The 17,572-nt window shown below is 44.5% G+C and overlaps 1 protein-coding gene and 1 pseudogene across 1 annotated transcript in view; both read right to left on the bottom strand.

Moving 5' to 3' along the window:
- AGBL4 (AGBL carboxypeptidase 4) overlaps positions 1 to 17,572 on the bottom strand; it is a 726,120-nt gene that overhangs the window by 216,480 nt on the left and 492,068 nt on the right. The window contains 2 exon segments of the mRNA XM_074264643.1: positions 544 to 700; positions 702 to 741. Of these exon segments, the coding sequence (XP_074120744.1) occupies positions 544 to 700; positions 702 to 741 (197 nt within the window).
- LOC141541666 (bystin pseudogene) lies at positions 10,433 to 12,132 on the bottom strand (annotated as a pseudogene).

Below are 17,572 nucleotides of genomic sequence, written 5' to 3'. Positions count from 1 at the left end.
GGCCTTGGCAGTGTGGTTGTTGGGACTCAGAGGCCTGCTCGGCAAACCGGCCGCTGTCCACACTGTCCCCCACCGTAAGTGACCCGGCGCTGGCACCAAACAACACGGCTCCAGAGCCCTTGCCAACCACAGGCCGAGGAGCAAAGCGGGGGATTTCAAGGCCGACCTCCACAGGCGAGCGTGCCCCTGCGGCGGCGAGATTGAGGGCCCAGCAAAGGGAGCCCAGAGCACTGCCAGAGACCCCACAGGAGTCACCGCTGCCCAGGACCCACATGTCGTTGTACCCAAGACCCCAGCGGCACAAAGCCCAGTCTGACGCAAGACACTTCCAGGCCTGCCCAGCCCGAGGGAGTATGGCCACATTCGAAAAGCTACTCAGGTGAAAAAACCTTTCCCTACCCCAAACCCAAACCATGATATTCCGATAAATCAAATATCACTTGGAACTCTCCTTAAGGCTGCTGGCAATGACTTCCTGCCCCCCACCGCCCCGCCGTGACGGAGCGGGAGAGCCCGGGACTCACCACACTCAGTCCTAGCTGCTCCGGAAGAAGTAGTCCATGTTTCTCTTCTGCAGGCTGTCGAGATAGTGCTGGAAGCGCGTGTACGTGTACGGGTAACAGTACGCAAACTGATAGATGTCATCTTCCCGGTCGAAGCAGAATGCAAAGGACATCACGTAGTTCTTGCGGTGGTCTGGGGCAGCGGTAATAGTACACATTTTTCGGGGGCAATCGTTGCCTGAAAGGAACAAAGCAGAAATATGAGAACATCAGACTCCGTTAGGTCGAGCAGTGAGGAAAAATGAGACTGAATGCCCGGGCCTAGAAAGCCGTTCGTGGAGCAGCAGAGAAGGACGGAGCCACGGCTCGTTCCGCACATCACGGCCTTAGCGTGTCAGCTCTGGGGGCGGGGGGCCGTGGCGTGGAATAGTGAGGGGAGCTTGAAGAGAGAACGCGCAGGGCCAGGGCTGGGAGACCCTTTGCAACATTCAACAGGAAAGGCCAGAACCAGGAGGCGCTTTAGAATAGAGAACAGGGAAGGTCGGAGATGAAGGGGACCTTCACCACGTGGCGCATAAGGTCCAAGGGAGGGACGGACAGAGCCGTGCCCTCGGGCCCAGTAGAACCAGGTGCTCGGAGGTTCTGATGGGCTTCAAGATTCTCCCCTCGGGGGAAGGTCCTTAGACCACAGCAAAGGGAACGTCAGAGCTCAGGTCCTGGGAACAGAGAACAGGGGATGTCATGAGCAGAAGCAGCACTTCAATAGCAGAGATCATGCTCTTCTGTGTCAGCTGTCTTCGGCCTGGACGTGTGCACAGGGAAAATTCCTACCTTCCACAAACCCTCTGGACGCTGGTTTCAAACTGATGGGAAAAGGAACAGCACGAATGGCTGGCGAAGTCTAGTGTCAAGCGGGGCCATAAAGGGGAGAATCACAGACCCTTGGAGCCGTACAAGTGTCAGAGCAACGTCTGCCTGTCCTCTGAATAGGGATCCCTGTCAGAGAGCTCTCCAGGGAGCTCACGAGGCAGCCCATCTCCTTGAGAAGCGCACCTGGCCCCATTCGCAGAGTCTTCCTGCAATGTCCACCCGTTGGTCTTTGAGGGAAATGGAAAAGAAAAAAATTGTCTCAACCTCTTCCTGATGACAGCCCTTCGTGCCCCTGAGGGGCTCATGCGTCTTGCCCCCTGGATGCCCTCTGGGGTTCCCAATGCCCCTCCTAAGCTGGGCACTCACGTGTAAAATGTATGGGATTGCCTGTCATCTAGGGGAGGGAGTAGAGGGGAGGGAGGGGAAAACTTGAAAAAATGAATACAAGGGATAATTGTTATAAAAAAAATTACTCATGCATATATACTGTCAAAAAATATAATTATAAATGAATAATAATAAAAAAGATGTTACAGACTAATTTTTAAAAACAAGTCAAAATAACCACAAGAATTTAAAAGAACCATTAAGTAGTTAGGGTGATAATAAATACGCCAAGAGATAAAAAAAAAGAGAATTCCTACCAAGAGGAATATTTCCAAGATGGGAAGGTCACACTCTGAGCATATTATCATAGTATTTTGTATTTATCCTGAATATATATCTATATTATGGGATATGCTTCCATATGTATGTTTTCTCCCCTGACAGAACGGCAAACGCTGTTTCAGTTTCTACCTCTGTACTTCCAGCTTCTGCTTTCTACGCCTCATTGAGGATGCTCACTCCTTCCTCCGCCGTGTCCTGAAGGTAAACCCTGGGTTCTTGGAAAACACGGACTCGGACCTGTTTGTTCCAGGTTGTTCCGGCTCTCGCAACAGATTCTGTTTTCTGGGAACCAGCCTTGCATTTAATACCCATCGAGAAACTCAGCACCGCTGGACTGACACTTGCTAATGAAACTCTTCCCCGAATTTATAATAAACAAAAGCAAATGGCAATGATAAAAAAGACCCAGTGACATTGTAAGTAACAGAATCTAATGAGAGTAATACTATAATAGCAGTAATAGAAATAAGATAAAAGACATAGGATTAAAAAGCCTTACCCCTGAATTATTTAAACGAGCTATCGAAACTAGGAGAGGGAAAACAGACATGACATCGTCATGGACTCTGATAATTCATCCAGCGGTTAGATGAATGCAAATTAATTACGAGGAGACGAAGGTAGCCCACAAAGCACCTTTGTCAGCAGACAGAGAGAGATGGCTTCCAAGGTGACCATGGGTTAGAATGGAAATTTGTCTTGCGAGGGCTTTGAAGAAGGATGCTGAATGATTATGAGCAGGGTCATCTCATAAGCAAGAGAGAAGGTGGAGGATAAAGACCCTCGAAATCAAAGTTGGCAAAAAAGATTATCCTAAGGGCATTCGAGGATGAAAATGGGAGAGAAATCTAAGAGGGGGGAAACGGAAAGGGTTTTTGGCTAAGGACAGAGGAACGGCCACACTCAAAGGAAGCAGAAGAACAGCATTATAAGAGCAAAAGGGGGAAGCAGCAATGTGGAATCGCGTGTTTCTGATCCAAGCGTGGCAGCTCCTTCTCACTATCCCAGTGGGTCTCTGGGGCAAGGCGAACCACGGCTCCACGTGGCTCCAGGAGGACCCTGACTTTGTATTCTACAAGTCTCTACAAGGGTCACCTCGAAGTGACCTGGAGGAGGGAATAGTGGGGAACAAGCAGGCTTTTCAACAGTATTTGATGATGGATTTATCTTTATTATCTCACGACTGAGAGTTGTAGAAAATATCAAATCCCCTTGTTGGTGACCTGGCAGAATAGACGGCCACCCTGAAGGCCGCATCTTTTACCCCAGATGTGGAGCTTGTTCGACCCCGAGCACTGGGGTTCGACAGGTGGGCCCATGGCAGACCGTGGAGGGAGAGCAGCAGTGATGGCCCAGGACGTCAGAGGAGGAGGGGAGTGGGCTGGTCTGAAGGCATTGTAGAGGGTAGAGGGAGGCAAACTTTCTGATGCAGAGAGTTTACTTGCTGTGTCCATATGGCAGGGAGGCTTGAAAGATCGACATGGCCCTGAAGTCACAGAAAGACCCAAGAAGGGCAGGAGCAGGACCCAAGAGAACCGAGCAGGGATCTGGGAGAGAAAGGGCAGGAGTTGAGGACATCATTCAGGGGCTGTAGGGCAGGAAAAGAGAGGTCCTGTGGTAAGAGCCAGATAGCAGGGCCAGAGGATCCCACAGTGCCCCCAAGGAGGCAGGAAGAGGCCTGGGCGAGCTGGCGGCCTCATGGAGCATGGGTGCATCAGTAGGGGGACCCCTGAAACAAAAAGATCACGGCCCATCTGAGTGAGTGTCTTCTGGGACCCAGCCCACAGCCTGACGCAAAGCAGGAAACGGGCCGCTGGCCCCTGGGCTGCCTCTGGACAATTCTCCACCTAGCTGGACTTTCAGCAGTTCCGCAAAACTAAGGAAGCCAGACCAGATGACCTCTAAGAGCCCTCCAGCTCTAATCCCATGATCCTTTGATTGGTTGAAACAGGGGTAAGAACCCCTGTAGGACTTGAAGGTGTGTTATTTCCTCCTTGCCTTTGGTTCTTTACACTGCTCCCCTCTCAGTTACTCCTGACTCTGACCCAGACCCTCAGGGCCACCACTGTCACCCATGGTCATAAACTGCCCCGTCTGGCGATCTCTGAGACCTCCTGTGCAGGACCAGAAGCTGGTGACCGTGCGGGCCGCCTTCTCCTCCTGGGCTGGCCTGGGCCTCAGCTCTCATGGCAAGGGCCTCTCCTGGCTTCTCCACAACCCCCTGCTCCTCTCAGGGAATCACCCTCCATCTCTCAGCCCCGAGGTGGGTGAGTCCAGGGCCTCTCTTTGGTCTTTTCTTCTTATACTCTCTCTGTCTTTCTCCCATCTCTGTCTGTCCATCTGTCTGCCTCTGTCTCTCTGACCTTTGCAAAGTACAAAATACTGTCCTGGACCAAAACAAAACAAAACAAAACAAAAAAACCAAACAGTAAACTGAAAAGGGTTTAGGGCTTGGGTTTTTTTTTTTTTGTTCCTGTTCAAAGCTTCAACTCCACAAGCATAATGTGGGGGGAGGCGTGGTCCGAACAGTTCCCATGAAAAAAGAGGCAGAGGTTTCTGTGGACAAGTTCAGTACAGGGCAAGAGTGTGGTGGGCAGCCCCAAGAGGAGGGAGGCTGAGAGCGGCTGTGTGTGGGCAGGACAAGGCGGTCACTCTGCCGTTGGCCCTGGTCAGAGTCCGTCTGGAGAGACTGTGCTCATGAGAGAAAGATGGTGAGAGAGAGAGAGAGAGAGGAGAGAGGAGAGAGAGGGAGAGAGAGAGAGAGAGAGAGAGAGACAGAGAGAGAGAGAGGAGAGAGAGAGAGAGACACAGAGAGAGAGAGAGAGAGAGAGGACACAGAGAGACAGAGAGAGAGAGAGAGAGACAGAGAGAGAGAGAGAGAGAGACAGAGACAGAGAGAGAGAGAGAGAGAGAGGGAGACAGAGACAGAGACAGGAGAAAGAGAGAGAGACAGAGAAAGAGAGAGAGACAGAGACAGAGACAGACAGAGAGACAGAGACAGACAAAGAGACAGAGACAGACAGAGAAACAGAGGAGAGAGAGACAGAGAGAGAGATAGAGAGACAGAGAGAGACAGAGACAGAGAGAGACAGAGACAGACAGAGACAGAGAGAGACAGAGACAGACAGAGAAACAGAGAGAGAGAGAGAGAGAGAGAGAGAGAGACAGAGAGAGAGATAGAGAGACAGAGAGAGACAGAGACAGAGAGAGACAGAGACAGACAGCAAAAGAAAGACAGATACAGAGAAAGGAAAGGGACAGAGAGACAGAGACAGCAACATAGAGAAAAGGAGAGAAAGAAAGAAAAAGAGACAGAGAGAGAGGAGAACAAAGAGAGATGGAGGGAAAAAGAGAGGTAGATAAATAAGTGGATAGGGAGGTAGATTGAACATTTATTAAGGCCCTAGACATTGATCTCAATTGTGGAGCTCCACATCCTGTTGTGCCCCAGTTCCCTTTTATTGTCCTGCCTCACTTTCCCTGACTTGTCCTGCCTCACTTTCCCTGGTTGCACCTCTCCTTTTCTGACTGTTAGAATGGAGATAATTAGGTCTCTGGAGATGTGACATCCCAGAAGACAAGACTCCTGATGACCTCTCTCAGATACCTAATTGGCACTGTCTATATCTCCAAGTCCAGACTTCCCGGCTCTAAGCTGGACACAGCCTTAACTCCCAGTTTGTTAGAATTTATGGTCCTACCGCCAACCTGTCAGAACCGGGTTGAGGGTCCCTGCCGGGAGATTCCGCTCACCAGAGTTTGGACCCCACCCCGCTTTGTCTTAGAGCCCCAAGCTTGGAGAATTCACATCATTGAGAACTCACATTCGCTGCTGGATGATTTGAGGCAAAAGTCCTATCCAGTCAATCAATTAAGCTCTCCAATAAATAAAATATTAAAAACTCTCTAATCTGGCATCACAATACAAGCACGGAGACGCCCCCGTTCTCCAGGAGCTCACACTCTAATGATGCACGCAGGGGGGCTGGGAGGGCAGGGGGAGGCTTCAGGGGGTCTGGAGTCCAAAGCTCGCAGAACTGCGGAAGAACCAGGACGAGCATCAGGCTGGAGCGGACGGCGGGCCCGCTGGCGGGGTTCATGCAGCTGCGGGATGGCGTCTTGGGGAAGGGGCTCCATACTTTCTCCGTTTGGTCCTGGGGCCGGGGAGGCCTTTGTGAGCCAGGGCTCCCTCTGCCCTCCTGCTCCCGGGGAGGGCTGCTCCACTTTCAGGCCTGTCGTCAGAGGAAGCCGTCAGCCGGTGACTCACGCCGTGCTCTCTTCCACAAAGCTGCCATTGCGGGAGAAGCCGCGGAGCTGTGTCCGCCCCAGCCCCGCGGGGGAGGATCCCTGGCACGCTGACACAATCCTCCCAAGGCCTGTCAGTCACGTCCCACAGAGGTGCTTCGGGCTCCTTTACCGCACTCTCCAACGGGGACTCAGGCTTGACAGGTGTGGGAGCGGAGCCTGCCCTACCTTTGCTAGAACAGTTGGACTGGGAAAAAGGGGGGGTGTGAACCAACCCGGCATCAGCCAGTGAATCAGCCAATCAGGATCAGGTACGTTAGGAGGCTGCCAAGGACAAGAGGTCCTGGACGGACAGAGAAGACCCGAGTTCGGGGCCTGGGCCGACCTAGAACGAAGGCCCTTTGTGGCCCAGGCAGGTTCCTGGCCCTGAGGGCCTTCATCTTCCAAGACCCCAATCTGCTAGTTCAGCCCTGACACCGGGTGCTCATTTCAAGGCCATTCACTGTCCCTAAATCCCCTTCCCTGCACCAGGAGGGAGAACGAGCCCAGAGGAAGTGGCTCCTGCCCCAAGGAGCTTCCATTTCCCAAGGGGGGGTACAAGATGTGCACAGACACCTGTAACTGAGGGTAACGACGGGGGACCAGGACAGACACCTGGGAGGTCAGGTGCGCCCAGGCTGGACATGCACTGGGGCAGAAACAGATGGGGCTCCTCAGTGTGCTCTCAGAGCAACAGTCCCAGCCCAGCAGGGCCTCCCGTGACTCTGGGACACCTTCCCAGGTGATCAGCTTGTTCAGGGGCACCTGCCTCCCAGGTGAGTGGATCGCTCAGGGGCAGCTGCTCCTGGGAAACAGCTGGAGAGCCCAGGAGGCCTGTGCCTGCCCCTCGGTGCCTTGCCCATTTCCTCATCAGCCATCCCCTCCTGCATGTCCCCCTCAGACTCCCACCCTTAGAGCAGCCATCCTCAGGGACTCCCAACTGGGCTCCCCGACCTAAGTGCCTCTGGTTTCCAGAAAGTTGCCCCCATCCCTCCCTGGCCCAGACATCTGACTCCCTGCGGCCTTTCAGACAAAGGAAATCCCTCAGGCAGAATGGCGCCAAGCCAGAGCTTCAGGACTCTGGGCAAGTCACCCAATCTCTGTTTCGGGGAACTCTTCAGTTCAAAAGGCAGAACTAAGATGGCGGTGAAGGCCTCCAAACACCTTTAGAGAATCACTAGACAACGAGCCCACAAAAAAGCTGGAGCGCAACAAGTTTCCAGCATAGAAGGTCAGTAGGAAGGCTCGGCTGGCCGAGCCGGAGCCGAGCTAACCAGGAGCGGCCTCAGGAGCCACGAGGACACGGGGAAGTCGGCAGGACAGGAGGGTGCCCTGGGTGCCGGGGAGCCCGGGGCCCCAGTCAGCAGCCGCCCTCCCCCTGGGAGCAGAGCCTGCTTTAACCAGCTGGGGAAAATAACCAAACAACAGGAAAAGGCTCTGGCCATAGAAAGTTCTGGCATAGAAGACAATAGACGAAAACATGCTCAACACAATAGCACAAAGATCCTACGAACAAAGCCTCCAAAAAGTCATCATTGGTTTCAGGCCGTGGAAGAGTCAAAATGGAATCTGAAAATAAAGTAAGAGAGAGAGGAAAAATTGGGAAGAGAAAAGAGAGCAATGTAAACAGAAATACAAAAAGCTAACGAGGAAAAAGCAAAATTGGCCAAATGGGAAAGGAGGTTCAAAAGCTCACTGAAGAAAATAATTGCTTAAAAATTAGAATTGAGCAAATGAGAATGAATTTATGAGAAATTGAGAAATCGAGAAACAATAAAAGAAAACAAAAGAAAATAGGGGGGGGGGAATGTAAATTATCCATTGGAAAAAAAAACTGACCTGGAAAATAGATCTAGGAGAGATAATTAACCCCCCCCCCTTTTTTTTTTTTTTTTTTTTTTTGAGAAACCTGAAAGCCATGATAAAAAGAGCCTAAATTACATCATCTTTCAAGAAATTATCAGGAAAACTATTCTTTCATCTTCAGAGGAGGACACTGAAGTAAAAAAAAAAGCTTCTGTTCCAAAGAGTAATGGTAAATGGCTCCCTGATCAGAGAGGATTTATATAAGAACTCAAAAAAAAAAAAAGAATTTAAAAATCCCAAATTAAAGACACTGAGGAAAACTAAAGAAAAAAATCCCATCCAAAATAGCCAAGAAGATTATGAAAAAAAAGTTAACCAATTAGAAAAGGAGACATAGAATCTTAAAGACAAAAATAACTCCATGAAAATTAAAATTGGACAAGGGGAAGCCAGTGAAACTTTAAGAAACCAAGAAATAACAATACAGAATATAAAGAATGAAAACTAGAACAAAAAGTAAAATATCTTATGAGAAAAACAACAAATCTGGAGAGCAGATCAAGAAGAGAAAATATAAGACTGATTGGATTACCTGAAAGCTATGACCAAAAAAGAACCTTGACACAATAATGCAAGAAATAATCCAAGAAAACTATCCTGCAGTAATACAAATGAGGAAAAGGTAAAATAGATCACCATCTCAAAGAGATCCTTTGTGGAAAACACATAGGAATATTATTACCAAATTTTAAAAAACCCATGTCAAAGAGAAAATTTTGCAAAAAACAAAGAATATTCAAATATGCTGGGGCCACAATTAGAATTGTACAGGACTTATCAGCAGCCACAATAAAAGAATGTAGATCCTACAATCATGTATATCAGCAATCAAAAGAACTAGGTCTGTGGCCAAAAATCATATCCAGCAAAATTATCCATAATATTGAATGGAAAAAAATGACATTCAAGGAATTTGCAGATTTTTTGCCCTTTTTTCAACCAAACCTGAAGTCAATACAAAATTTGACATTTAAGAGCAAAAATAAAAATTTAATTTCAAGGAAATTAACATGGACAAATTGCCTTTACATGGAAATGTATACCATATGTTTAAGACTGCTGTCAGTAACTGCATAGCTCAAAAGAAAGATTGGGGCAGAGTTGAGTAGACTTTGAATAAAGCAAAATTGCTCAGAAAAAAGGTAGAAATAGTAGTTATGTTATGTAAATGAGGTGCAGAGGAAGAAGAGATACAGAGGAATTATGGGGAGGAGGAAGGCCTATAGCTCTCACGTTGGGAGTGGAATAGTCAAGAATTTATATATAACATCAAGGGAATAGAACTCTCCAAAATATGTAAAAAAATAAAGGGGGAGTGATGAGTGGAGGAGGAAGCAAAGGGTGAGGAAAGAAGATAAAGGAGGGATCTATGGGTGGGGGGAGAGGTTAAGTAATAGCAAGGCAAATTAAGGAGCAAATTTATAACAGAAGAATTAGCAGGGATAGGAAAAAAGAGAGAAGTCAAACTTAAAGAATCAATTAAGAGAGAAATCTACATTGTATGTCAGCCATACTGATGGTATGGATGTATGTTTGGATATCAGCTGAAGCTTGTGTATCTGTGGGTATGTATCTGGATATATGTAAATCTGTACATGTGTTGCTCTATATATGACTGTGTGTGTGTGTGTGTGTGTGTGTGTGTGTGTGTGTATGAGTATATAGGGTAGGTTGTATGTACTGTGTGTATGTATATATCTATATATGTATATAATATATATATACATATATATATATGTTTATCTATAGCCTGCTTGGGGGGATTGGATAGAATAAAAGGGGGAAAATAAAGGAAAAATAGTACACAGCAAAGAACAAAAGAATAACCTACAAGGAAGCAAAGAAAAGATGGACCCTCATGAATATAATTTACTCTACTATTTTATATATATACTGTCTTGAACTGGTAACTTATTGTTATATATTTTGAATTCTCCCTGATGTGCTGGGTACTTGACAATGTTCTGTTTTGTTTTGTTGCCTCTTTCTGTTTTTTTTTTTTAAATAATTTTTTAAATGGAAAACTATCCTGATATTCTATAATTAGAGGGTAAATTAGAAATTGAAAGAATCCATTTATCACCTCCTGAAAGAAATCCCAAGATAAAAACTTCCAGGAATATTATCGCCAAATTTCAGAACTCCTAAGTCAAGGAGAAAATATTGCAAACATCCAGAAAGAAACAATTCACATATATTGGAATCAATATTCTTTTTTTTTTTTTTTTTTTTTTTTTTTTTTTAAATACACAGCTTTTTTTGGTGTTCACATCTAGCACTCACTTGCTTCAGCTGCTAACTACTTCTTCCATGACAAACCAGGGTATAACTACTTGCCAGGTTCTAGAACAGAACAGGACCTGAAGAAATTCTGTCAGGCACTTAGCCACCATAATTCAACTCTAATCAGGGAGATCAAAGCACTTCAGTTTTGTCCTGTAGATGCCTCCAAGTCGCACAGTCCTAGGAGCCATGAAAAAAGCTCATAAAGTAGTTCTTGTGTCGTCTATCTCTTTCTCTACCAAACCGGGGAAGCAAATCCTCAAGAACCTCAGTCCATATTCACAGAAGGTCCTTCCACATCACGGGCAGTGGCACTGAGCAGCTTCTCTCCGGATTTCGGGGGACAGCTGTGGGTGGGGTTGTAGGCGGAGAAGCTCTAGCAAGGCCTCCTTCTGTTCTGTGGTCAGATCAGCTTTGTAGCGCTGAGCCAGGGTCAGCAGGCTCTGGTGCCAAAGAACAGGCAGCTTTCGCTGCTCTGTCCGAAGGCCAAGAAGTGGAAGACCAAGGCATCCAGTACTCTGAAGGGCAATGCGTACTTCTTGTCCAGCAGCAGCCGTAGGAAGATGCTATTGGCTCCACTGTATTCCATCTCTGCAATTTTCAGCATAGCTGCACTTGAGTGCAGAACAGGGATGGAACACTTGGTGATGATGCTGCCCACAATGATGGCCTCACGAAGGGTACAGGTACCAGATTCACAGAGAGGTATCAGGATCCCTTTGAACCATGCCCCGGTCTTGAACAATGCTTTCTTGAGTGCCATGTAGAGGTGAAAGTTAAGGCGTTTGTATTCAGCAATGTCATCTCGCACACGAGGAAGGAGCACCAAGTTGTAGAAGCGCTGGGCCATCCTATCCTTCAGATTGGATGAGAATATCCTGGTGGCTTGGTACATGGCAGCTGCAGTCCAGCTCTCTGGTTCTGTGATATAGAGGATCTGCTCCCAATTGGAGAGAGCGGGAATAATTTTAAATGCTTTCGGAAGTTTGCCACTCCGGTACTTGGATAACACCTCTCTGACACCCTTGTACACTTCAAGAACCCGGGGGTCCAGCTGGGGCATAGGGCAGCCTGATACCTCAGACATAACAGTTTCCACTTCTGTTTGCTTCTCTGTCAATTTCTCCATGATGATGTCTGCCAGTGTTCGCCTGAGTGGAGGATTCTTGTTCATGAACATCTCAATGGCACGCTCATCTTCAGGATTGACAACTACCTCAGAGTCATAGCCTGATCCCACCATTTCTGCTGCCTTCTCCAAGGTTGGCCACTCTTCATCCTCATCCTCTCCATCTGATTCACCAACTTGGGCTCCTGGGCCCAGCTTCGTGGTGAATTTTCTCGGCGCTGTCCTGTCACCCGAGCCATGCTCCGCTTCCAGCTCCTCCTGCTGCTCTCGCGCCTGCTGCAGGATCCGCCGGCTCAGCCGCGGCCCCACGTACTCTTCTTCCTCTGTCCCGCGGCCGCGGCTCCTCCGTTTCTCCCGACTTCCGGGCTGTACGGAGTCCCCCGCCAAGATCTGGTCCGCCAACGGGGCATGCTTTGCCTGCCCTCCAGCCTTACGAGACGGCTTGATCTTGGGCATGGTGTTCACTACTTCCACCTCTAAAACACACGTGGGGAACGGGTAGCAATCAGGACTGTGCCGGCGCCGAGCATCGCGTAATCTGGAATCAATATTCTAACACAAGATTTAACAACTTCTATCTTGAAGGATCAGAGAGCTGGGAATATGATATTCCAGAGAGCAATAGAATTAGGATTCTAATCATGAATCACCTATCCAGCAAAACTGAGTATGATATTTCAGGGCAAAAGATGGACATTCAATGAAATTCAGAATTCTTTCAATTGCAAAAATTCATGATGAAAAAAACAGTTGAATAGAAAATCTAATTTTTAAATATAGGTCTCAAGAGAATCATAAGGGGGGTATCAGAAAAGGTAAATCATAAGGGGTGTAAAATAATCTGTTTGCATTCCTATGTAGGAAGATGCTTGTAACTCATAAGAACTTTCTCATTATTAGGGCAGTTAGGAGGAGTATATATAGATAGAGGGAACAGTTGTAACTGTAAGTTTAATGGGGTAAGAAAGAAACGTACTGAGGTAAAGGGAAAGAAATAGGTGGAAGGATATAAATTATATTCTATAAAAGAGGCAAGAAAAAAAGCTTTCACAGTGAAGAGAGAAAGGAGGAAGGAAGGGGGATTGAGTCAACCAATTCATCATAATTGGCCTTTAAAGAGAAAATAACATACACACTCAATATTACCCTGCAGGAAAGTATCTTTAGATACAAGGAGAGGAGAAAGTAATACAAGAAAGGGCACATTGATGACTGGCATGGTCAAAAGTAAAAAACTTTTGAGGAGGGAAAGAGTGAAAGGAGAGAGAAAATAGAATAAATGCCCAGAAACTATAATTAGTAATAGAAATTGTGAAAAGAATTTTGAAGCAAGTTTTTCAAATGGATAGGGAATTGAGTCAAATTTATTTTTTAAATAAACAATCAAAAGATATGATGTGACCAAAAGGCTATAAAATCATGCATACCCTTTGATTTAATAATTCCACTACTGGGCATGTATCCCAAAAGAGAGGTTAAAATATATGTTCAAAAATATTTATTAGTTATTTTCTCCAGGCAAAGAATTGAAAATTAAGGAGGTGTCCTTCAATTGGAGAATGGCTGAATACACTGTGGTATGTGATTATGATGGAATACTATTGCTCTATGGGAAATGATGAGCAGGATGCTCTCAGAAAAACTTGGAAAGTCCTCCATGAGCTCATGCAAAGTGCAATCTACTATGTACAAAGAAATAGTAATGTTGTGCAATGATCAGTTGCAAATGACTTTGCTATTCTCAGCAATACAATGATCCAAGAACACTCTAAAGAACTTATGATGAAAAATGCTATCCATACTCCGAGAAAGAACTGATTGTCTCTGAATAAAGACTATATATATATATTTTTAAAAGTTATTTTTTAGAGAGGGTCAAAATAGAGAAATAAAATTATATACAAATTTCCCTAATAAATATTGATACAAAAATCATAAATAAAATATGAAAAAAGACATTACAGCAAGTTATCCCCAGGATAATACAACATGACCAAGTAGGATTTTTACCAGGAATGCAGGACTGGTTCAATATTAAGAAAACTATTAGCATAATTGACTATAACAATAACAAAATTAACAAAAATCACATGATTATATCAATAAATGCAGAAAAAGCATTTGACATTTGACAAAATTTGACAAAAATCCAACACCCGTTCCTATTAAAAATACTAAAGAGTATAGTAATAAATGGAGTTTTCCTTAAAATTATCAGTGACATCTATTTAAAACTATCAGCAAGCATCATATGTAATGGGGATAAACTAGAACCATTCCCAATAAGATCAAGAATGAAACAAGGTTGTCCATTATCACCATTACTAATCAATATTGTATTAGAAATGCTAGCTTTGGCAACAAGAGAATAAAAAGAGATTAAAGAATTTAGAGTAGGTAATGAGAAAACCAAATTATCACTCTTTGTAGATGATGTGATGGTATACTTAAGAGAACCCTAGAGAATCAACTAAAAAACTACTAGAAACGATTAACAACTTTAGCACAGTTGCAGGTACAAAATAAGTCCACATAAATCATCAGCATTTCTATATATCATCAACAAAATCCAGTAGAAAGAAACACAAAGAGAAATTCCATTTAAAATCTCTATTGATAGTATAAAATATTTGGGAATCTATCTGCCAAGGGAAAGTCAGGAAATATATGAACACAACTACAAAACACTTTCCACACAAATAAAGTAGGATCTAATCAATTGGAAAAATATCAAGTGCTCATGGGTGGGCCGAACGAATATAATAAAAATGATAATACTACTTATTATTAATTAATCTACTTATTCGGTACCATACCAATTAAACTCCCAAGAAATTATTTTACAGAGCTAGAAAAAATAAAAACAAAGTTTATCTGGAAGAACAAAAGGTCACAAATTTCAAGGGAGTTAAGGAAAAAAATGAAAATGCAAATGGTCTAGTTGCACCAGATTTAAAATATATTATGAAGCAGTGGTCATCAAAACCATTTAGTACTAAGAAATAGAGTAGTGAATCAGTGGAATAGATTAGGTTCACAGGACAAAATAGTCAATGATTCTACTAATCTAGTGTTTGACAAACCCAAAGATCCCAGTTTTGGGGATAAGAACTCACTATTTGATAAAAAAAAAAACTGCTAGAAATATTGGAAATTAGTATGGCAGAAACTAGGCCTTAATCCACATTTAACACCGTATACCAAGATAAGATCGAGATGGTTTCATGATTTAGACACAAAGAGTGATATTATAAGCAAACTAGAAGAACAAAGGATAGTTTATCTCTCAGATCTATGGAGAAAGAAGGAATCTGTGGCCAAAGAAGAACTCAAGTACATTACTGATCACAAAATAAATAATCTGTACAAACAAAACCCCCAATTTTTATTTTTTATTTTATTTTTCCCAGTTACATGTAGAACAATTTTTTACTTTTGTTTTTAAAACGTTGATTTCCAGATTCTCTCCCTCTTTCTCCCAGTCATTGAGAAGGCACATGTAAAGTTAGGCACAACATTTCTATAAGTCCTGTTGTGAAAGAAACCATCGATTCACCCCCTTAAAAAACCCTCAAGAAAAATAAAGTTTTTTTGTTAAAGCTTTTTATTTCTAAAATATATGCATGGGTAATTTTCAACATTCACCCTTGCTAAACCTTATATTCCAAAATTTTTCCTTCCTTTCCTCCCAACCGTCCCCCTAGATGGCAAGTAATCCAATATATGTTAAAGATGTGCAATTCCTCTACATAGTTTACAGTTATCATGCTGCACAAGAAAAATCAGATCACAAAGGGAAAAATGAGAAAGAAAACAAAATGCAAGCAAACAACAACAAAAATAGTGAGAATATTATGTTGGGATGCACACTCAGTTCCCACAGTCCTTTCTCTAGTTACACATGGTTCTCTTCATCATAAGATCATTGGAATTGGGCTGAATTGCCTCATTGTTAAGAAGAATTGTTAAGAACATTGTTAATTAGAATTAATCATCGTATAATTTTGTGGTTACCATGTATGATGATCTCCCTGTACAATTTCACTCAGCATCAGTTCCTGTAAGTCTCTTCAGGCCTCTCTGAAATCATCCTGTTGGTCATTTTTTACACAGAACAATAATATTCCATAATATTCATAATGCCACAATTTATTCAGCCATTCTCCAACTGATGGGCATCCACTCAATTTCCAGTTTCTAGCCACTACAAAAAGGGCCGCCACAAACATTTTTGCACACGTGGGGCCTTTTCTCTCTTTTATGATTTCTTTGGGATATAGAGAGACACTGCTGGATCAAAGGGCATTCACAGTTTGATAGCCCTTTGGACATAGTTCCAAATTTATGGAATATGGTAAAATAAAAATTGAGATAATAATAGCTTAAATTCCTCTGGGATTGTTGTGAGGATAAAATGAGATAATATCTGTAAAGTGCTTTGCCAACCTTAAAACACTCTTTAGATATTAGTTATTATCAATAGCTCTTATCATACAAAAGTCCCTACACATAGTAAATGCTTGGTAACTACTTGCTGTATTAAATGGTGTTGAATGCAGAATTCCAGATTCTCTCCCTCCTTGATACATTGGTTCTTTTGAACACACGTATAAGATTTTTATTTCATTCTTATTAGATTCAATAAAATGTTCTAGGCAAGACAATGAAAGCATCTTTTGGGATCCCATCATGTAGTATCATCGCCATCGGTCTCACCTACTAAACAAGTCACCTATGTCTTTAACAATGTTGTTCACTTAAAAAATAAAAACACTGAGTTGCCAGGACCATTCCTCAGCTAATCAAGTCCATTACCTACAATTTCATCATTCTCTGTTATAACTTGTAGCTTCTGGTTTTGTTGCCTCCACTGCAGAATTTCAACCAGAGAGGCCTTAGACCTGGGGATTATTGTGTAATTGTGGGCTCCCCCTCCCCTGAAGAATCCTTCTCTGTCTGGATTGCTCCAGCAGCCTCCTCTGGCTCTTTCCAAAGATTTATTCATCATCTTTTGTTTTAATTGTTTCTCTAAAACAATTAGAATTTCATTACTATATCTGAAAGTTTAATATAGTCATTAGAATGTCAAAGGAAGGCTCTTGGAGATGTATTAATATTTTCATCCTCATGCAAGTGCTGAGAGAATGTTAATAGCAGAACAGTTTAAATCAATAATTTCATTCATTCATTAACTCCATTCTGTCCCAAACTCTGAAAGAAATAACAAACAAACAGCCCAGAATATCAAGCGCATGCCATGGTGACTCTGGAAAACAGTCCTGTCACTCCAGAGCAGAAGGACAGCCATCCCTACAGTCCGAAGTTCATCCTTATCTGTCCTGTTGGGGAGAGAGCTGGAAACCAACTTCCAAGCCCATCATGATGGGTTTACCAAAGAAGGAGGGCTCCTTTCTACCTTTAAAGCCCATCCCTGGGCTGCTATCACCTTCCTTACACAAAGACCTGCACATGTCCCTGCACCAGACCCGCTGTGGGCCCAACAGGGTTTGGGGCCCCTTGGCCCTCCTCTCTGGGGCTCTGATTCCGGGGTCTTGTGGTACGCTCAACAACGACAGCAAAGGCTCTAGAGTCCCAGGCCTGGAGGGGCTGGGGATGCCCTTAAGCCCCTGTAGGGCTGATCTCTCTGGATTAACTGACCCATCACCTCCAGGTTTTGACATGGGTCCTTTATCGTGCTGCTCCAGCACCGCCCCTGGTGACCCTTTCCATCTCGGATGAGGCTCTTTTTGTATTAATTCTGAATATTTTTATGCTCTGTGGGTGGGGGATTAAAGCATCTTGGAGCTTTCAGGTCAGAACCAAGCCTTTCATCCTAACCTGAGAATCACTGGAGGCTCCCGGAGACTTGGAGCCCAACATTGGACCTGGGTCGTGGCTGGGAAGTTTTGAGGGAGAATCCGACTGAGAGGCCGGAGCAGGAGCCCTTGCGCTGAGCAGCAGCAGCAGA

This window comes from Sminthopsis crassicaudata, chromosome 4, assembly GCF_048593235.1.
Source record: "Sminthopsis crassicaudata isolate SCR6 chromosome 4, ASM4859323v1, whole genome shotgun sequence".
Classification (NCBI taxonomy): domain Eukaryota; kingdom Metazoa; phylum Chordata; class Mammalia; order Dasyuromorphia; family Dasyuridae; genus Sminthopsis; species Sminthopsis crassicaudata.
This window is presented reverse-complemented; position numbering and strand designations above follow the sequence as displayed.